General features: G+C 36.8%; 1 protein-coding gene across 1 annotated transcript; it reads left to right on the top strand.

Annotated features, from left to right (window-relative positions):
• The first annotated feature begins 6,542 nt into the window (after nucleotides 1-6,542).
• Nucleotides 6,543-22,824, top strand: LOC121414365. Its single transcript, XM_041607519.1, has 4 exons — nucleotides 6,543-6,768; nucleotides 17,569-17,774; nucleotides 19,612-19,946; nucleotides 22,798-22,824. Exons 2-4 carry the CDS (start codon nucleotides 17,616-17,618, stop codon nucleotides 22,799-22,801), a joined length of 498 nt encoding a protein of 165 aa, XP_041463453.1. The 5' UTR covers nucleotides 6,543-6,768; nucleotides 17,569-17,615; the 3' UTR covers nucleotides 22,802-22,824.
• The last annotated feature ends 249 nt before the right edge of the window (nucleotides 22,825-23,073 follow it).

Genomic DNA, 23,073 nt, shown 5'->3' with positions numbered 1-23,073 from the left:
AATGACTGCGTCGTTATATTGAACATATGAAGAATATTTGTTTTTGTTTCTCAAGCATGCCTGGAAGTAATTGTCTATTCGTTAATGTATGAGAAAAACACTGACTAACCCAAATAATATCAGAACATCGTGGAGTTCTTAGATTTTGATCTTAATTCTAGAGTGTTGGTAAACTCAGTAATGAAATAGTAATTGTGAAGCGTATCCGTTGACATAATATGACGAAGCAAACCTTTCAAGTCTATTATTATTATTATCACCATTATTATTTTTATTATTCGGCTTTTCTGACCACTTTCATTTTGGTGTATATTTCATGTGGTATATACTCATGAATGACGAAAAAACAAATAATATAGATTGGACGATAAATGATATTAAAGATAAATTCCAGTTTTGGTAACGATCTGAAAATGACTTTTTACAGAATCTAATATAATGACCACCCAAGTGTCTGTTTGTATGAATAAAAAATATGTGCCAAAGGATTCTGGAAGAAATTGTGTAATTGCAGAGAAATCAGCAAAATAAGCGCGGATTCGGTCACTTCCGTCGGGTCTTTATTCCAGCAATAATATTACACTGTCCCACGTGTGCCTATCTGTGTTGGTTATCTTCAGCGTGAACATTTTTCAGCGTAGATTTCAAGATTTCACAAAGTTCAGTTTATGTAACTGTACCAGATCTAGATCCTCGATGATATACTGACAATTAAGCATTGTTTTACAGACTTTCTCATGAAATCAGTGTTTACTGCAACTACTGGAATTTCTCTTTAAACTATCAGATGAAACTGATGTTTGATTGTCTCCACATACTATGAATTGATCTTTTTCTCATAAATATTGTACATTATAGGAACGACTGGTAATCAAAAAGCCATGTGGACGGACTGCTTCAGAGGACCTGGTTGAATTCATGTGCTCCTCAAACACCCTGAGATCTGTGAGAATCGATACCCCTGACTACCGTGAGAATGCACATAGGCATGATGTGTTCTACTCGGTGCTTGCTCGGAACGCCACTGATACAAAGGTACGTTTAACGATGATTTCTTTTTCCAAATAACAAATTCATGTAATATAATGTCAATTAAAGTCATTTTGTAATTAATAAGTTTTGGCAATATATAATTATATATTATGACCAGGAATGGTGGTATTCATCACTGCGTCTATCTGCATGACATAAATGGAGAACATTACTGATGAATGTTAATTGCTATTTACTATCAAAAGTATTACAATCCTCTCGCTCAGGCTACTTAAGATATTTCGGTGATTTTTCGGTGATTCACCCCCCCCCCCTTACTCTCTCCCTTCTCCCTCCCTTTCCCTCTGTTCACATGATATGATTAATTTCGCTTAATTTCGCTTCTTTTCTCGTCTCTGTCCCTCCCTGGCTCTATTCTCGCTTTTTTCATCTCGTGCAGTTCTTAATTTGTGTGCTTAATTTTACTTGTTGTGTTTTGTCCGCTGTTGTATGATTTGTTAAATGTTCCGCTCTTGCATCATGATGTCATTCTTTTATTGATTTTATAGTTTTCTTTATATATCTTGTCTTTGTAACGTTCTATTGTTTTGTTTGTGTAACGTTTTGTTCAGTGTTGGCCCTTTTTACGTGTAGAAGTCAAATCATGTTGATATCCACCCTCAATTTCCTGATATCAGAGAGAATATAAAAAAAAAACATTATCGATACAATTAAAAGTCATTCATATCTGACAGAATATAAATAGAAATGTGATGATTTGTTATACATATTAATTTTTGTATTAATGTATCACTCATTCATTGAAGGGAGCTTTCAACAACAAGGTTTTCCTTCCAGTAGGTTTCAATTTGATACCATTCTCTGTTGAAATATCAAATGAAATAAATTATTGATCAACCAATTAATTCATGATATCAAAATTGTCATTGCCAGAAAATAATGACAATTTTACGTCATTTGACTTTACCATTTCATACGCTCGTTTAAAATCTTGGTCAACGGTCTTAGATTAAAAGGTAAATATATATAATTTTTGATTCTTTTCAAAATTCCATTTGTTCATTTATTAGTTTTTTCAATATTATCGCTTAAATTGTTTATTCATTGGTTTATTTTTAATTTGCTTTTTCATTATTGATTGATGGGAGGGGGATGTGCCCCCCCCCCCAAAAAAAAAAAACAAACAAACAATGTGGTAATGGTTGTTGTGTTTTTATTTTCGGTCTTGGACTTTTTGCCTTGCATTGCTTTCTTCGTTTATATAATTCATTACATAATAAAAAAGGGGGTCTAACTTTCGTACTTATACATCAAACAACTACAGCACTGACTACAGTACATATAAAAACAAGTTTGCACTTAGAAATAGTTGTCTGAAATGATATATAATACCCTGAATCTTCTTCCACATTTAATGATCGGTACAAATCTCTTTAAGCAAATGACGATATAACTGTCAAAAAGATTTTTCCGCCTGAGTGAGCACTACTTACTTTTGAAAAGTTCGTAAAAATGGTTTGCGCAGAACTTTGAAATGATTATATGAACACGAGTATACGATAATCATGAAGAACACATGGTCGTTAGCTAGGTAGATTGTTTGAAGATATATCTTTAGTGTTAACGTGTTTCCTTACCCAAAACACTTCATAGAGCGCAATTGCGCCCCAAGCCCAAAATACCAAGGCCATCACGATGATCTGATTTAAACAGAGCTGTGATGCACATGGAATGACTTGAGCTTGATTTATGCGTTAACTATTGTCAAGCTTGTTGAAAGTGTAAAAGAAATTTTACCCCCCCCCCTCTTTTTTTTAGAAAAAAAGCTTGGGAAAAAATGTTTGGCTGTCAGAGATAAACTTTTGAGTTATGTCTTTAGATCCGACTGACACAAAAAGGTAAAGGTTGTGCTTACTTCGGATTAAAATTGGGTGGCTAAAGCCGTTACAAAATGATTAAATGTTTATGTTTTGTCTCAATTGGCTAACAATTCCAAATACAGAGGAGTTTGATTCGCCATATTTCCTTGACAGCATGCATTTCTGCGCAAACAGGTTTCTGCGAGTTTTTTTTTTAAATGGACAGTGCTTACTGAGGTGTAATATTCTGTCAAAATGTTTACTTACATTTGATAGATAAAACCCAAACTAAAAAAGTATGTGCAAAAAAATATCTCTAAGTTGTATAGTTTTATATTCCCAGGACTTTTTCAAAGTGTAAACGTTTCATTGATACGCACTGTAGAGGGCGTCAAATACCCGAAACTATCTCTAATTTATGTCCAGGCTTACAAACCGTATGCAACAATTATTGGAAGAATCAATTTCATTTCAATGCGCGAGCTTAATGGATCAGAAACATAAAAGAATGAAGCAATTATTCTCAACACTTTTCACATTGTAAAAAAAGCAATTTGCTGGAGACATGATAGAAAAAACCTTAGACAAATTAAACCCTAAACTTTAACATGGATGTTTTTTCTACGACTTTAAATGAAATCAAAATAATAAAACGCATTAAATTGACAAATGTTCGGTGTGATTTCCGAATATTTTAAATGGTAATTTTAGTTTCGAAAGCTCTGTATTCATATTAACTTTAAACGCACTACTTCGTACACAATCAAATGTTTAACATCCTCTTAGATATCATTGAGGAAAAATAGGTTTCTGGTGTATCTATATATTTGATTTCTTCCCACATCTTTAGGGTAAACAATCAAATGGCACACTTTTTTGATGAGAAAAAACAAACGAATCTTTAAGATGTCGAAATCCAGAATGTATCTGTGAAAAAAAAATAATGTAGAAAATAAAAAAATCAGTAATAAAACTTCCGCCCATGGAGCACAATTTTCGATAAAACATGTCACATTTCGTCCCTGGATCATTCCGCCCCTGAATACCATTTGGTAGATATCTTCAGGTAATGGTTACTTAAATTGTTTGTTGAAACGAACCCAAAATGTAGAAACCGTTGCTTCCTTTTCCTTTGTTGAAAAGTGTGAAGATACGGGCCAATTTAATATTATTTTAACAAAGTAACAAGGAAAATTCAAATATTGGCATACCTTTCCCTTTAGTCAGTACATGGAAGTGCCATTCGAATTGTTTCATCAAATCTATTCGGAGTCGGTCTCCTTTTTGGTTTAAAAAACAATTTAAATATGTTTGTTCATTCAAATGAAATCGAAATTTAAAATGAATATGATACATAAACAAACTGACCGATTAGGGTAACCTGATTAATCTGATCCTTCATTACCGTTGTACTTCGCGCTGAATGCGATATATAAAGCAAACTCAGACAAAGAGCACAATTTGATTATATAACAGTCTGAGGCATGTGATGCATTCAATGAACATAAACATGAGAGGTATGCTAATGTCAAATCCTCACTGATCATTTTTTTGTTGTTTGAAAATACATTTATGAAAATACTGTCGATCGCGAAAGGACAATTGTTTTTTAACAGCACTTCAGTAATATAGCGGGATGGAAAATAGAGATTTGTTTGTTTGGGCAAAGAAGTTCGTTTGCCTTCTTCCATTGTTTACATTCCTTAAAGGTGTTGATTTCGTTTGCTAGTTTTTCTGGGCCAGGCTAGCGATTGGAATGTGGAAGTGAAAGAGGGCAAACTGACTGGGTTGCTAGGCGTTCAGGACTAATAGAAGTCCATTGGAACTTCAGTTATTTACTACTTTGCTTCTTATTCATGTTCTTCGGCTCGCTTGCATTCTTCAGTGATTAAAGAGAGAGAGAGAGCGAGAGTGTGAACAGGTGTGGAAGCAACGGGTGAATTCCTTGGTGGAAGTGAGCTGTGAGTAGGAGTGGCTGAAGTGACAAGAGTCGCAAAAGAGGATTAATTGACTGAGAGAGCAGTTGGGGGAGTGGTTAAGAGAGTTACGTAAGTTGGAAGAATAATGGAAAGCCGAAGAACTTGAATTTGGAATCGGGGTACACAATAATTAAGTTCCGTTTTATATACTTACATTATAGGCGGATTAATTTCGCACATTACACCAAAGGTGATAGGGTCGACTTGGAAAGGCTTTTTCGCCACGCGGTGTTTGACCAAAAAGGGGATAAAAAGGGAGTGATTAGTTGCCAAGGGGCAGTTTTTCGTTCCCGATTTGTTTTGCCGCCGTAGGCCATGTCGGCTTAATTTTTGTCTGTCGTCGGTCGTCCAGCCCAGAGATGCGACATATATTATAATCCAGCTTGTAATCTGACTTTGATTTAGAATAAAACCTGATACACAACTTAACTTCATCGAACTTGTCATTCTTTGACTCCCGTCTTTTTTTTTTGTACGTGGGCAGCGCAAGACGGTGGGCGGCCACCGGCCGTCTTGCAAAGCTGTGCCGCTACAAAATTGGTAGTACGGATGGGGTCGGTCGACCGTCATCTTCAGCATGTTCGGGGAACGTTTTAGTCCTTCAGTCTGGTTTTACGCATAAACACAATGTTTATCGGACATTGAGATAAATTCAACAAGGAGAGCTTCACTTCATGTCACCGGTTCCGGCTTATTTTTTGTTCGAGGATGTGAATTGATATTATTTTAACTTTAACGTTAGAGAGAGAAATTCAGCTGCAGGGGTTGGATTGAGCCCCCACATCGCCCGGGTTTTCGACGTTGGGACCTTACATGTGCCGTTGAGCTCAGGAGAAAGAACCCTTCGTCCTGGGACTCACGCGTGGCTGCATTGTAGCGAGGAGTCGAGGGACCTGTGAAAACCACTGCAAATAGACCTGACGGGGTAGCATAGCTGGTTTCCACTAAAACCCTCCGGATTAGTTGGTACCGACGTATGGCGTGCCAAGTGTACGCCAGTATATTCTGTGCAATTCAAGCAATTCCGTACACAAAATGTGTTTTTATTCAGACGAAAATCTTTTTGTCATGACGCTTTTCTAATTTCGTACACGAAATTTATTTTGTGTCACACAAAATCATTTTCGTCTCGACGAAATGCACAAAATAAATTTCGTTTAGACAAAATGTAATTGCGTCCACAAACTTCATTTGGCGTGCCATACAAAATGGCGCACCAAATGTCCGATGGTAAATTCCGTCCAATTCACGTCATTCCGTACACAAAAGTTTTTTTGTTCGTATGAAAATGATTTTGTCATGACGCAGATTTATTTCGTATACGAAATTATTCTTGTCACACAAAATAAATTTTCGTCGAGACGAAATGTAATTTCGTCCACAAAATTTATTTCGTACACACGAAATGAATTTTGATCTAACGAAATAGCACCCCAATTGTCCAAAGGAAAATTCTGTAGGAAAATATGTGTTTCACTCCAACGAAATTCATTTCGTCATGATGCAGTTTGATTTCGTATACGAAATTTATTTTGTGTCACACTTATAATCAATTTCCTCGAGACGAAATAAAATTGCGTCCTCGAAATTCATTTCGTTGCGATGCAAATATTTATTCCGTCAACGAAATGATTTTGTGTCACATCACAAAAAATTCCGTCGACAAAATGATTTTGTGTCACATCACAAAAAATTCTGTCCATGTAAAATAATTCTGTCTCCTCTTTCTGGCAGGGAATATGAGATCGTCGCTGATTGGCTGCACCTTGCTCAAGCCGATATCTTCGCTCGATCGATATCCGGGCGCGGGACGGTCACACTCACAGGTCGGCATGTTGGTGAACCTTTCTTGTTTAGCTTAGATTTCACGTTATTCATGTCAACGAGAGCTGCAAACAACTTCTCTAATTGGTAGAATGTGGACGGACATTGCATTCGTAAGTTTAGCTATGTTTTCGACTTCAAAATTACTTTGAAAACAAAATGGGAATTCGTTAGTCGTTGCCAAACTTGCATTTGCAAGAAGCTGTGCAATTTATTGTCCCGTGTATTCAAGTTTGTGTAGGGTCCTACTGTAGTCGACCATGCCCATGCCAGGCCAGGGGGCCGGGGGATTGGTCTTTTGTGCACAGCTAAAATGGTAATGAATTATACAGGCTGATATTTAGGCCTAGATTTTGATAAATGGTGTAAAATTCATACTCAGACTGACTCAGAGCAAAATGCATGTTGAAATTGGAAACTTCATTGGATGACAAATTTTATATAAGTATTGACTGTCTGAGTCAGTGATTGACGTGATTTTATTTTTAGATTATTAAAAACAGCTTTAGCTTGGGCACCCACACGCATTGCGAGGTTAGTATTAATACTGGTAAATTAAACCATTGTACCATGTTTGGCAGTGGATTTCGAATTGACAGTTAATGAGTTAGTGGGTCGCGCATGCTGGCTTGCTGCGATCACTCTAGGCGACACCGCAATACTTACCCGTGTTAAGAAACTGAGACTCCACTCACGCGCATTTGGGCAGCCCTAGCTTAGAAGTAAGCTTTCTTTCCGTAAAAAATCTTTATTCTTATGATTCAATAAATGTTAATAAATATATAATTACTCTTAAATCGGTACTCACCGGTTCTTTTCTTGAATTTTCTGCCAAATTCCCACGCTTCTGGCTTCAATTCTGCGATGGATTCTGTTGCCATAGACAGCTACACATGCAACTCTATTTATAAATGGAGCGCCCCTTACGAGAGTTGTTAATGCCGCGGAAAAATTGTTAGGCATTTTGGCCTGTGGTCAAGGCGTTCTTTTGTTCTATTTTTTTTATAGGTATGAGATCGAAATCACAGCGACTATTCACACTGTTCCATAATGATTCCGAAAGGAGGTGCAGGACCCCCCACCCACATGGGCGCAAATCCCAGGGGGACACTTCCCCCTAACCCAAAATAGTAGGGGCACATTATCAAATGTCCCCCTACTATTTTTGTTATTTTATATATGATGGAAAGAAATAGGCCTACATCATTTAAATCGAAGTAAAACATGTATTTTGGACGAGACGACCTTCTTTTGGGGGTGATAAACCTTCCTTTTTTTTTTTTTTTTGTTAGTTTGTTTTTGTTTTTTTTTGCCTGTTTTCCAGCCCCTGGTCCCCTACCTTAGATTTCCACCCTTGCCTCCCACTACTCTTGATATTGTTTGCGAATCTGTTTTGTAAATTAAAGGGGAATTTCACCCTGATAAAAAGATGATGAAAATATGAGAAAAATCATTTCAAAATATCGATGAAGGTGTTATTTGACAAAAAATGGAGTTGATAGAATTTAGAATGCTTGATTTATTGTGACGTCTATAACGAGCAGTTGCTCTATCCTAAATATAAAATGCCCAAATTTCCCATTTTTAATGGTCCGTAACGACCCACTTTTTTCTTTTTGATAACAAGTATGAATTGATATAGGCCTACTAAAATATACCATAAAAATCATTATCATGTATTTCTTGACATTTCATTTACTTTTTTACCATAATAATAGCTGCTTGCAAAGGCCTACGCCGTCACAAAAAAAACCCGGGGGGCCGGGGGGGGGGGCACTTACATTGACGAGTGGATACCATGCGCGACCAAAAAAAAACGTAAAAAGGATGTCCTTTTCACGATAGGGCACGTTACCTACGTAACGTGATAAGGGTGTCAAAAACACAAAAATAACGAAAAAAGGGTATCTATTAATTCGCTAGGAAAACCGTCGTGTTTAGGGTCTAATTTGCGGGGATGATAAAACAAAATCAAAATGTTTTATAAAGGATGTCCTTTTTGCTCCAACACTTCGTGTTTAGAGTCCGATTTGCGCGAGGTGTAGAAGGTGGGGTCGTACTAAACCAAATAAGGTAAAGCCGACGACCGAAGGACCCGTAACAATAAAACATTCCTGTACTTGTTTAGGGGTTCATTTCAGGGAATATTTGCCAAGAGTATCGTTTTGTTTCCAATACTTGTTAAGGGTAGGGTTTCACACGCCAATACTTGTTAAGGGGTGCATTTTCAGAATATGGAAATTACGTGTTTAGGGTGCTTTTCGAGACCCCATGGTCGCGCATGGTATCCACTCGTGAATGGAAGTGGCCCCCCCCGGGCAAAAAAAAAATCTTACCTTTGAAAAAGATTGGTGGGGGATGGATTTTCCTCGAACGCATACCAATTTTTTTTCTGCTATTTTCATAATAAACTTTAAATGAATTCAACTTTGCACTACTTAATTTTTTCAAAGACAAAATAACAAAATTACATCTCGTCATCATCATCATCACCACTATCATTAGCATCACCATCATCACCACAACCGTCACCACAACCATCATCATCACCAAGATAATTTTCATCATCGTCATTGCCATCATCATCTTTTTTTTTCTTTATTTTTTCCCCATCCCTTCTTTTTTTTTCTTCCAATATTCCTCCTTTTTTTTAGAGCGGCACACCGTCATGCTCCCTCACTGATTATCCGCCTCTATATGCTTGGTGTTGTATAAATTGGCGGATACCTGAATGAAATACTGAAGAGAAAATAAGGAAAGGGAAAAAGTAAGAAGAAAAAGAAGATGAGGAGAAGAAAAAAAGAAAGCCAAACAAATGAAACAAAACAATGTCAAAATTTCGTAATAAAGTCTTCTACATGTACGTCAGTTTAATAATGATGTTTTCATTGAAATGAGAACAAAAAAAGAATTGAAACCATAGGCGGCGGAAGCGGGGACGTTCCCCCCTAAATTTGTTGTTGACCTTTTTTTTTTGCTTGTCAATTTATTTTCCTACGTCCCCCCTAAAATGTTTGGGTTGAGAGCCTTTTTTTTTTGCTTGTCAAAATTTTTTAGGTTGTCCCCTCCTAAAATTTGGGGCTTCCGCCGCCAATGATTGAAACAGGACTACATTATAATATAGTGTAAAGAAATAGAGGGAAGCTCCGAGACAATAAAAAGGTTGAAAAAGAAAAAAATGTGAAAACACAAAGCTCTCACAACATGAGCATAATAACAAATAATAACAAATAAGCGAGGACAAGTAGCTGAGGGACCCCCCCCCAACTCTCTCTCTCTAGTTATCTATCTATCTATCCGACTCGATTATATAAGAGAAGAATTTACTAATCAAAATATTATGAGCAAAAAGCACGAGCTGATATTTTTTATGAATATTCAAAACTGATAGAGAGACGCAATCGAATTATTCGATTGCGACAAAATTGATGATCTGAGAATTTATTGTTTTTAGGAATTCATTAAAAGCATAAAGTTGATCAGCATTAAAATATGGCAGGCGCAACGCATGAGCTAAAGCTTTATAGGCATACACCGATAAAAAATTTTAAGTATTTTTGGTAATCATGAAAAAAATTGATATTTCATGAAAGAAAGCTCAAATCCCGAGGAGGAATATTCTTATGAATTGACTTTAAAAAAAACTGTGGTAAGCCCCATTTAATATTTGATTATAAGTCGAATAAAACAGTAAAAGCTGACAAACGTTCGCGTGATATTTGGCAACCTCCCCCCCCCAAAAAAAAATAAATAAATAAATAAAAAATAAAAAAAAGTTTTTAACTATAATAATGATCGAAGGTAATTTTGTCTCGCGTAGAACTGGACAAATGAAAAAAAGATTGTCACTAAAAAAATGAAGGTAATTTTGACCCACGTAAAATTTGGCGAGCCCCCCCCCCCCCAAAAAAAAAGGAAAAAAGGTTTTAACAAGCAAAAAAAGGCTAAAAAGGAGAAAGAAGAGACAAGAATAATTATGAACGAAATATCCCCATTACAAATAATGCTGTGATCATCATAAGGGAGGGGTCGCATAACTAGTATGAACAACGTATTTAATTCCAAAATATTTACTACAAATCTCAATAGGGGGATCAGGCAGAAATGCTCACCCCCACCCCCCCCCCCCCCCCCCCCCCCGATCCGCCACTGATTCCAATCAATAATTTATCTACAATACTGATACTTTGGAATCAAGATACTGAAGATTGATACGCTTTACATAAATTATGAACGTCTGACAAAAAGATAATCTACCGATCACCTGACCGATCAGCTGACCAGTTCGCGTATCACTTCGGAGTTGATCACTCGTCGCAGCTGTGTGGAACGCTAACCGAAAATCAACAAAAAGGGCCTGAAATGTAAGTTTAATGATAATATATTTTAATTTCAACTACTTAATTAATACTTTTAATGTCTCCCCAACAAATGAAAGTCATATCACGTAACTCCAATTTGTATTAAGGCGTACATTTACCAAAGTCTTGGGTTGGAAATCAGAACAGCATTGTCTAACCCATATTTTTGGGTAATGTCGCCTATGAGGTCCATACATGTTAATGTTTGGACCTCATTGGTACTAGGAGTGGCTGCGATCCCACTTCTGCAAGTGATGTCCACGTCCATAAGGCATTAAACACACCACTTCTAAGTAATGGCTTGGTTTTTCTGTGCGCTGTGGCATGTCGGGGGCGGATCCAGCTTTTATAAAGGGGGGGTTGGGGTGGTATGTGAGGGAGCGTAGCGACCGAGTCCAAGCGAGCGGAGCAAGCGAGGGTGTTTGGGGGTGTCCCCCCTCCCACGTAGGGAAAATTTTTGAAAATCTGTGTGTGAAAATGGCGTTTCCTTGCATCTAAAACACCACTATTTTTGATATAGAGGTCGTTGCCAAATTAACCCCCATGAAAATTTGTAAAATTAAGTTGCAATCCCCCATTTTTTTTTTTTTAATGGGGGGATTTTTGTTTGGGGATGAGAATCGGCAACCCTGGCCTAGATTGTCACTTCCGCGGTGGCCCGTGTCCTCAAAAAAGCTGATGGGGGGGCAAAAAGGACTATGTGACATTTGTTCGCCCAACCCTCCCCCCAAATAAATAATAATAATAAATTAAATGAATACATAGAAATAGAATAAAATAAAATTACAAGTTTTTTAAAAAAGATGAGATTTAAAAAAAATGGTCCCCAGATTTTTTTTTTTTTTGGGAGGGGGGTTGCAACCCCCCCTCTAGATCTGTTTCTGCATGTAATGAACCCTTGACTATGAGTTGGGCTTGTCCGTAGACTCTAATGTTAGAGTCGAGGCCTATCTCGGCTCGGGCCCAAAGATGCACCACCGCGCACAGAAAAATCATGTGGTATGGACACCAGAAGTGAGAATGAGATCCCATGCGCGACCCACTGACTTAGATATCCACTGCCAAAACGGTTCATGGTACAGAGTATAGGGCAAGTCCAAGAAAAGGTCACCCTAGAAGGTAAAATTTTATCTCCAATTTAAGAAGTTATCTTTGGAGGGGTAAGAAAGCCTATCGCCCGTTGTGGTAGCCTAAGTATGTTTGGCCTAGGTCCTAGCCCCACTCATTACTAGTACAAGTTTAGTTACTTCGAGCGATGTTTGTGCCGGCTCCACTTCACCACCACTACTATACGCTCCATCTGGCTGATCATCGTGTCCGTTAAGTCGATCTGATATTCCGAGTGACAAAGGTGGGATTTTATGGGGAAATATAAAACTCATGGAACATCACGATCTTTAAAAACAAAACTAATATAGGAGGGGGTCCAGTGTCCGGACATGTTATCTTTTGGTGACACTTCGTAATTCAGAAGGTTCGTAATTCCAAAACATGTGAATTCATTATTGCCTGAACCACAATGTTCGTTAAATCGAAAAAGGGTTCGTTAATCCGAACATTTGTGGCGTAATTCCGAAGGTTCGTTAATCCGAAAAGGAATAATGAGTGATAATTCCGAAGGTTCGTTAGTCCGAAAACGAAATGAGGTTTGTTAATCCGAAAACGAAATGAGGTTCGTTAATCCGAAAAAACTAAATGAACAACGAACCTCATTTTTTTTCGGACTAATGAACCTTCGGAATTATGACTCTCATTATTCCTTTTCGGATTAACGAACCTTTGGAACAACGAACGTCATTTCAATTTTTGGATTGTCGGACCTTCGGAACAACGAACCTTATTTCGCTTTCAGATTAACGAACCTCCGGAATATCCAAACCTTCGGAATAACGAAGCTTCGGAATTATGAATGTAAACAATCTTTTTGAAGCCTTCCTTTTTGTCTTTGGATTACACTAAAAATATGAATTCAATACTTGTAATCATCTTCTATTTTGTTCTTTATATTTCCCAACATTTTGTACTAAAATTTGATGAAACTTCGCTTCTAACTTTTTTCAAATGACTTTCTAACATTGATCGTGTGGACACACAACCTGTACGGACACACAACAACTGAGTGACCTGAAACTCAGGCAGGACGTTTAGCAATACTTGATTAACCTTATGCCCAAATTTCATGAACTAGGTTTCTAAGTTTTCATTTAAAAAACACAACCTTTTGTTAAGATTTGGTGTTGATGCCGCCACCGTCAGAAAAACAGCGCCTATAATATAATTTTACACTCCTATGCAGGTGAAACAAAACGGAAGGAAAGAAGGGAAAACACAAATTTTGTGCATTTTCATGTATTTATTTTCAATAGTCTCGGCAGTGCAGCCGTCCTTGCATGGTAACTATTATATAAAGATTATCCAGCAGCTTGCAAAGGAAAGTCAGTTTCAAAGTAATTTCTTCAGTGCACAGATGAGGCGAGGGGGTCTTCGGGCGCTTGCTCCCTCTCCTCTCCTACAAAAATAAATTATGACCAAGAAAGTAGAAAAGAAAATGGTGAAATATATTTTTTCTGAATATTATGCTTTCATTGGATATTTATAAAGTTAAATATTTTTATTTTTTTTGCTCGCTCACAAAAAAAAGATCTGCCCAATTATTCATATCTAGCCCCTTCAAAACTTTGGCTCACTTCGCCACTGATTTGTTTCATCACACTTCTATGCAAATACTTACGCCTATAGAATAGAATACATTATATCCTACATAGAGTAAATCATGTATAGTACTATTGGTTCAAGTAGCATCATGTGACCGAATATATTTCAACTCTGACGTCATACCTCGATATATTTTTGGATAATAGTATATCGAGGTCTGACATCATTATTTCACAAAACTGGATCTAGCTAAACTCTCAGGCACACCGGCCAGCGCGCTCTCTCTCCTGGGCAAGTCCAGCGATGTGTCGGCACAGGCACTGATCTGCGTTCTGCTGAGCACGATGGCTCAGAGAAAAGTAGGTAATTCAACTCAAGTAACCGGACTTTGCAAGCTCATCACATAGATTTTGGTTATAAATTATAAAAAGTTGGATAAAAAACAAATATATCAGGCGTTTCATTCGAAAGCATAGTGGGAATTATTAATCCTCGGTTGGACTGGCAAAACTATTATATTTCCCTCGGGGCTTCGCCCCTCAGGAAGTAATTGTCAGACCAACCTCGGATAAATAATTCAACTATACTTTCTCAAAGCCTGATATATTTGTTTACTATTTCTCATAATTCCATATGGCTTTGTGTAATTATTTTGTGTCCAGAATTACTTCATTAATATGAAATTTTATTCAGAATCACAAAAACTGCAAGCTCTCTTTTTCTCCTAATAATCAGAGACAAAATGAGCCCAAGATTTTGAGGGAGTCAGATGTGTCATATCAGGCAAAATTCAATAGAAGTTGTGAGCGAGCAAGCTTTTCATTTAAAAAAATCACATTTTGTAGCTTGACATAAAAATATTCAGAAAATGTTATATTTCATTTTTCTTTCCCTTTTTTTTGGGGGGGGGGGGGAGAGCATCCCAAGCCTCCCCCCATCTATGCACCTCTGTCTAGTGTCTATATTACTGTTATATTGTTATTTCAAGACTAATTTTCATAGAAACGATTGGTTCAGAAAAAATATTAAAAACACATGCAGCCTTTCATGGAAAGTTCCCCCGGTTGTCCCGAAAAGGTGTGTTTTGTTTGACTTTCCTCCTCAACCCACCCTTTCGAGAAAAGCTCTCGCGGCATATCTCAACGTCCGTATGACATATTTGTCCTGCCCACCAGAGGTGAAGGCGAGACTAAGGGATCCAAATGCCGTCTGTCAGTCCGTCACAAACCTGTAATGACACATAACTCCACAACCGTAAGTCGCTTTTAAACCAAACATGGATGGTAGATGGACCTGCATGTTGAGCTGCAGTCAGAGGTCACATGGTAAGGTCAAAGGTCATTTTCAGGTCAACGTTAAAGTTTACATGCAACACTTTTATGACACCTAACTCCATAACCGTAAGTCGCTTTTCAACCAAACTTGGATGGTAGATGGACTTGGGGGACCTGCATGTTATGCTGCAGTCTGAGGTCATATGGTAAGGTCAAAGGTCATTTTCAGGTCAACGTTACAGTTCACATGCAAGACTCTTATGACACCTAACTCCGCAACCGTAAGTCACTTTTCAACCAAACTTGGATGTTGGATAGACTTGGGGACGTGCATGTTATGCTGCAGTCAGAGGTCACATGGTAAGGTAAAATATCATTTACAGGTTAAAGTTTACATGCAAGACTCTCTTATGACACCTAACTCCGCAACCATAAGTCACTTTTCAATCAAACATGGATGGTCGATGGACTTGGGGGACCTGCATGTTATGCTACAGTCAGAGGTCACATGGTAAGGTCGAAGGTCATTTTCAGGTCAACGTTAAAGTTTACATGCAGGACACCTAACTTCGCAAATGTAAGTCGCTTTTCAACCTAACATGGACAGTAGATGGACTTGGGGGACCTGCACATGTTACGCTGAAGTGGGAGGTCACATGATAAGTTCAAAGGTCATTTTCAGGTCAACGTCAAAGTTTACATGCAAGACTCTCTTATGAAAACTAACTCCGCAACCGTAAGTCACTTTTCAACCAAACTTGGATGTTGGATAGACTTGGGGGACGTGCATGTTATGCTGCAGTCGGAGGTCACATGGAAAGGTCAAAGGTCATTTACAGGTTAAAGTTTACATGCAAGACTCTCTTATGACACCTAACTCCGCAACCGTAAGTCACTTTTCAACCAAACTTGGTTGGTAGATGGACTTGGGGACCTGCATGTTATGCTGCAGTCAGAGGTCACATGGAAAGGTCAAAGGTCATTTACAGGTTAAAGTTTACATGCAAGACTCTCTTATGACACCTAACTCCGCAACCGTAAGTCACTTTTCAACCAAACTTGCAGACTTATGCTGCAGTCGGATGTCACATGGTAAGGTCAAAGGTCATTTTCAGGTCAATATTAAAGTTTACGTGCAAGGCTGGTATGACAAGTGTTATTCCATCCCAGTAATTTCACAATGAAGTTTTGATATAATTCTTGCGTGCCCTCGCAAATCACAATATTTCTGGTTATTTTCATAAGTGGGCGAGACAAAAATTGCTTTTGCCTTGTTTTTTAGTCATGTTCAAAATGAATTAGTGATGATTTCATTTTTCTCGGCATTTTAATCCCCAAGTCTGCATGGTTTAATTATGTTTGATGCATGTTTTGCCTTTAGTAGACAGCTGGCAGCCCTCTGTCTCGAGGAGTATTTTTATATCTTTTTCTGTATTTGGTGAGTGAAGCCAACGAAATTCAGCTGAACAACCAACATAAAGGCATGGTCACACCGGCCGAGCGTTGTTGGAGCGGTAGGGAAAGAGGGTAGAATTTTTCTCTCAAAATGGGGGAAAAAATCGAAAACAAAAAAACTAAAATCGAACTTGAAAATGGTAAACGGTAGCGAGCGGTGATGATTTTTTTTTCTCTCCGCTCCACGACCGCTCCAACAACGCTCGGCCGGATGCCTTTACACTTAAGGGGAATCCAGCCTTGGTCATAAAATATAGTGTTGGAAAGGAGAAAATTAGATAAAACAGAATGGTGAAAGTTTGAAAGAAATCGGACCAGCAATAAGAAAGTTATGGCTGCTTTAAAATTGAAATCCCTATGATTATGTAGATTTCAAAGTGGCAACTGGGTAAGTAAATTATGACAAGAGGCAAGGACAACTTTCCCATAGGCCATGTACTTAATTATCAGGGATTTGTGTTTTTCTCCTAACTGCCCTTCCCCTGGGGCAGTAATCTAAATATAACCCTGGTAGTATATTGTTTTATGTCCTCATGTGAAAGAAAAATAAAATTTGAAGTAAAACATTTGAAAAAATGACATATTAGCCATTTTATGTATTGGAGTACATGGAAGAGTAGTCCTTGCCTTACATCACTGTGACATCACATATGTGGCCAATTTGCAGTCTCGTGGATCTAGGGATTACCAATATTCACAACTTTAAAAATAACTTTCTTATTATTTGTCAGATAGTGTTCAAACTTTCACCTATCAACTTGACTGATTTTTCTTATTCCCCTAAGAACAAGTTTTTATTTGGGTTGGATTCCCCTTTAACAGAGACCGAAGCTTTTGTTCTAGTTTTGGCTCTGCTATTTTTTTGATTGGATGTATTTCCTGATTTATCACAATAATTGCAAGTTTTATCATAATTTAACTTTTTGAAAATTATGCTATTATGTGATTAAGGCTACATCTCTTGTACTTTCTACCGATAGTCTCAATATAACGTTATTAATGGATTATTTCTTGTTAAAAATCCTAAAGATAGGAACTAACTCTGTGGTTGGTAGATAAATATGACTCACTTGTCCAGGTGTTGATAAACGGGCCGCTGCTGAGTAGGCCTAGAGTTTTCTTAATTATATATAATTGATTTCATGACATGTGTTTACATTTGCTGCAGATTCCCATTCAGCCGTTGGACTGAACTGGTACTGTAACACAGTATGGATGGTCAATATGAAGCAAGCTTCATCGAATTCCTCCAAGAGCTCTGTACTCTGTTCTGATCATTTTGAAGATGCTTGCTTTGACAGGACTGGGCAAACGATTCGTCTAAGACAGGATGCTGTCCCAACCACATTTAATTTGCCGCCTCGTCATCAGAAGGTACAGTAGATCTATATCATACGTGTTTTAAAGAAATATAATCTCTGTATTATCTATCTACCTTTGGTTTGACAGAACAATGTTTTGAATATTCCATTCTCAGTAGCCAAAGAGAAATGAAAATTATCCTATTCGGGAGGGTCACCATGGACCTCGGCCTATACTGTGTACCAGGGGACTGTGTATTTTAAGTTAACGCTTACTAAATGATCAAACAAATTAAAAATTTGGTTTAGCCCTACATAATTAGCATGAGCTTCTTTGAAATTGCAAAGCTAAGGGTGTATTGCTGATTTTTCATAATTTATTAAAATTCATTTTTGATAAATTATTTTATGCATAAATAGAGAATTCTCTGCTGTACAGTTAAGTAAATCTCTAAATAAGTTCCCAAGTTCTACAGTGCGTATGAAAAAATGGGATAGATTTGAAAAGTCTATAAAATTTTTGTTTCAAATTATGATCTCAATATTTTGGTGTCAATACATGCTATGGAGTCTTATCCTTCAAATGCTATTAAAATAATTTGGTTTTGTTCGTGCTTACGCAAACACAAATTTTTGTTTTGTCTGGGGTAAAAAAGGAAGCTTGCGCCAAAATGGCATAATATGATGGTCGGACTTCTTGCTATCAGCAGAATTCCTCTTAACCTTTTCATTATCTTTGCCATAATTTTCGAATTATGCAGTCAAAATTCATTTCCAAATCTACTTATTTATTTGGATAGTTGTGGTGTTGTTCCTTTTTAATATGTTCTCTTTTATTTTTGAATATTCCTTCCTTAGGCAAGAACATTTTTTAAAACCAAATTATGGTAGAGCGTGTTTTTTTCGAATCCTTTCATTGTGTTCTGCAAAGGTTATGATGCCTTTGAACAGTGGCATACTGAGGGGTGGGGGCTCGGGGTGCTCCCCCCTCCCAATACAAAATTATGACCAAGGAAAAAAGTGGAAAGAAAAATAACAGAAAACATAGAAAGTGAAATATGATATTATTCTGAATATTATGTCAAAATCACAAAATTGGATATTTTTAGTAAAAACTGGAAATTTTTGCTTGCTCGCTTCACAACTTTTTAATGCATTTTACCTGATCTGCCACATCTTGCTCCTTCAAAATTGACTCAATACACCATTGCCATTGAAAGACATGAATATTTTCTTGTTTGTCTGTGTCAAGCACATAATTAAACTTGGTGAAGGATTCAATGACCCCTTGAAAATAGGATTCATGTCTTTTATAGGTACCATTACATAAATTGTTTCACATAATTATTATCAAAGGTACCATAACATAATTTGTTTCACATAATAAAAAGGATTTGAATGATTACAAATTCTCCAATTAAAAATGCAAATCTTCTCACTTGGGTTGACAAGAAAGTCTCTTCTTACTTATGAAGGAAAATTCAAAGGTAAAAGAAGTTCAAATTAAAACCAATGTAATTCAGGTAAATGAATAAATTTATTAGTGAAATTTGACAGCATTTTTCGAAATTAATGGCAAAGATAATGAATATATTATAAGTCTGCTGATTAGCCAAAAGTCTAAAAGTATAAAACGTCCCCTGTTCGCTCAAGCATGAATTTACTTTTTAAATGCCATTTCAAAGATAAGATCTTAGAGCATCTATTAATATCAAAATATAGATATAATATTTTGAGACAAAGCAAAGATTTTATAATTTTCAACCAAGAAGTGCAAGAATAATGATGCATTTGTCATTTATGATTTAAAATAGAATTTCCATTGGATTAGATTTGTAAGAAAAATAATGTTTTTGAGCAATTCTAGGTCCGACATGAACTCATACATTGTTGCATTTAAAACATAATAGATGGAGACCAGCAGCATGGCAGCAGGAGCTAATGTTGGTTGTGATGAGGCATATACCACCATCAACAATGCTGCAATTGCAGTCACCACCACCAAGTCTGCTTCTGTCACTGCCATCACCATTGCCACCGCCATTACCAAGACCACTCCTGACACAAAGCCCCCAAGTCCTCAACTGACCAGATATTGCAGCTGGAGAAGGATATACCAGGAACTTCAAAGCCAGGGCTTGCCAGTCTCCTACAATAAGAAAAATGCCATGGGCCCATCTAATGAACTAGTAGTAGAATATTTGGCCACAGTTGTAGAAATGCAGAGACTAACATACTGCCACAGGTAAAAATCAATGTCAGATATGATGGATAGTCTTTGAAATATGGGTTGCAGAATGAATATCAGTAAAACCCATCATGATGTGCTATCTGATTTAACCCTAAAAAGGCGGTGGGAGCCCAAAAATTTTCACGATAAATCCACAACGTGAAAGATTGTGCCGCGTCATTATAAAGCCTTTTTTAAAAAAGTTTATGAGTTTTCAGACAAAATTTGTGACACCTGGGTACCCGGTTCTGCAATTATGCAACATTGTGCATTGTGTAAGTACACATGTCAGAATTGCACTAAAATGTGATTTCATGGACAAATCCAATGCAAAATCTGTTTCTAGCCAGAATTCATAATTGTATCATACCGGTTAATGTTTATTTTTACTGATTAAAATCAATTAATTTCATTGTGCTTATGATCAGAAAATTTTGTCAACAATATAAAAAAAGTAAAAAAAACAAATACTTAAGAAAGGAAAAAAATACATATGAAAGGTATTTGATATCAATTAATTTTTATGTGTCTGAACAAAAACTTCAAGGGCTGTGTTTATAGATTTCCAGCCAAATTCTAATTTCATGCATGATTTAGTAAAATATATAATTCTAAATAATTTTAGAATGATCAAATATACAATTTTTTCATCTGTGGCAGGCATTTTGCATTTCTTCACAATTGCGCAATTAACGGTCAATCTTGAGGGCCCCCACTCCCCTTCCGCCCATCTTTCCTGCCTCCAAAATACCCTGGCAGTCTTATTAGGGTTAGATTAAGTCTACATTAAGCAAACATAAAATTCTTACAATTGAATTCAGTGGCGTAATGAGCCAAATATTTTGAGAGGGCTAAATATGGCGAATGGAACAAGTTCTCCAAAGAGAGCAAAGGGAGTGTGCAAAATTTTAGAACTTTTTAATACAGAAATCAAAATTTGGAAAGATTTTGACGTAATAATATCCAGTAAATACTCTCTATTTCACCCTTTCTCGTTCGCTTTCTTTCTTTTTCTCCTTTTCTTTCTTGGTCGTTAAACATTGGGGGGGGGGGGGCAGTCAGACCGCAGGTCCCTATGCTAATGAGCAAAAAGTCCAGATACAATCCAAATCATCTCGTGGCTGAATCCTTGCAAAATCTTGTGATTCGTGAGATTTTCTTTCTCCAGTCTAAGAATTTACCTGTTTTAAAGAGAAATTCCAGTATTGGTAACGATCTCAAAATGACTTTTTACAGAATCTAATATAATGACCACCCAAGTGTCTGTTTGTATGAATAAAAAATATGTGCCAAAGGATTCTGGAAGAAATTGTGTAATTGCTGAGAAATAAGCAAAATAAGCTCATATTCCAGCAATAATAATACACTGTCCCACGTGTGCCTATCTGTGTTGGTGATCTTCAGTGTGAACATTTTTCAGCGTAGATTTCAAGATTTCACAAAGTTCAGTTTATGTAACTTTACCAAATCTAGATCCTCGATGATATACTGACAATTAAGCCAGACTTTCTCATGAAATCAGTGTTTACTGCAACTACTGGCATTTCTTTTTAACCTCAAGTTAAATTAAATATTATTGCACTATCAGATAGAGTAAAAGTTACTCTTTCATATTGGTCATTTATTTTGTATACAATATTTTGTTAAATAAGTAAATTTCTGGCCAGAAAGTGTGCCTCAAAACTTAATTTTCTTCTTCCATTTTCTTTTGCACATTGTGCAAACTTTTTATTTTGAGCCTCAATGATATCCATATCACCATAAAGCTGAACTTCTTTTATTTCTCACAATGCCACTCTTGATATGCGGCACCTTTTAATCGCGTCAAGATCACACTTTTCCACTAAGGTACAATACGAGATTTCTGTAATTTTGTACTTGCATGAAATCCAGAGTTCTGATTGGCTGGATAAGGTTCACAGAACAACAGGCACAGGGTATTTGAGGAGATTACCACATGGGAAGTGTGACCTTCCTACGAACCCTGGCACTGGAACCGTTGGAATTTGCCACTGGGTGGTCTATTTGACCAATCAGAATGCAGTATTCTTGTTTTCAAACTGCTTTATGTACTTGGCAAATGAAAAGTGTGATCTTGACCCGATTAAACCAATTCTTATTTTGAAACCTATATCGTTTCAAAGCATACATATTCAGCTTTATCATGATATAAAAATCATTTGGGCTCAAACACAAATAAAGTGTGAAAATAGCAACTTTTGTCAGGTGAAAATATTTATTTTATAGCATATTTTAGATCAAACTTTGAACCTATATTACAAAATCTTTGAATAAATCCAAACATATGACATGAAAGAATGATTCTTCTTCTTTACAATGGTACCAAATTCATGAAATTCGATGCACAGTTAGAGCAGCAATGACCGAATGAAAAGGTGTTATGGTCCGCGTCAAGCTCATTAAATATACAAAACATCTCAAGTCATGAATATCATTTGGATGAAAGAAGCCACTCTCTTGGGACCTGCAGTCTGACTGGGGGGCATGGCCCCATCTATACATCAGTGATGGATTTAATACTTTTTGCATGTACGATGATGCTCTCTCTCTCTCTCACCCATCCTCACTATGTGTATATGTGTGTGCAAGATGAATTATGAGGAATAATTGCATGAAGTGACGTTTTTCAACCAGAGATTGATCCTTATATATTATTTACTATTGCATTTTTGTTCATCATATTGACCCATCTTGACCCCTTTACCCCCCCCCCCCCCCCTGACAAAAACCTAATAGTCAAATGAAGTTTCCTTTTCTTTTCTTTTGATATACATGTAATGTATTTATGTGAGAAAAAAAATTATAGTGCCAAACATTTTTTGAAAATTTTAATTTATTCCTTCAGGTGAGGTTTTGTCCACAGTTCCAGGGACACAAAATAGTATCAGAAAGTCATGCCAGAATCAACAACTGAAGGGTTTGAAGAGCCAGATAAAGAGCCTAGAAATGTGATTTAAACGTAAGTTAAACTTATTTATAATTCTGATTCATTTTGGCATAGAAAGTAAGTCATAATAACAATTTGAATGATTTTTGTCTTCTTGATTTGCTCTTTGTCAGGAATCCAAATTTTAGAATTAAACTCTTAGTTTGAGGTGTTGATTTTTTTTTCAGCTGCAAA

The sequence above is a fragment of the Lytechinus variegatus genome, chromosome 4 (assembly GCF_018143015.1).
Source record: "Lytechinus variegatus isolate NC3 chromosome 4, Lvar_3.0, whole genome shotgun sequence".
In the NCBI taxonomy this organism is placed as follows: Eukaryota; Metazoa; Echinodermata; class Echinoidea; order Temnopleuroida; family Toxopneustidae; genus Lytechinus; species Lytechinus variegatus.
The sequence above is the reverse complement of the archived record's forward strand: the minus strand, read 5'-3'. Positions and strand labels throughout refer to the sequence as shown.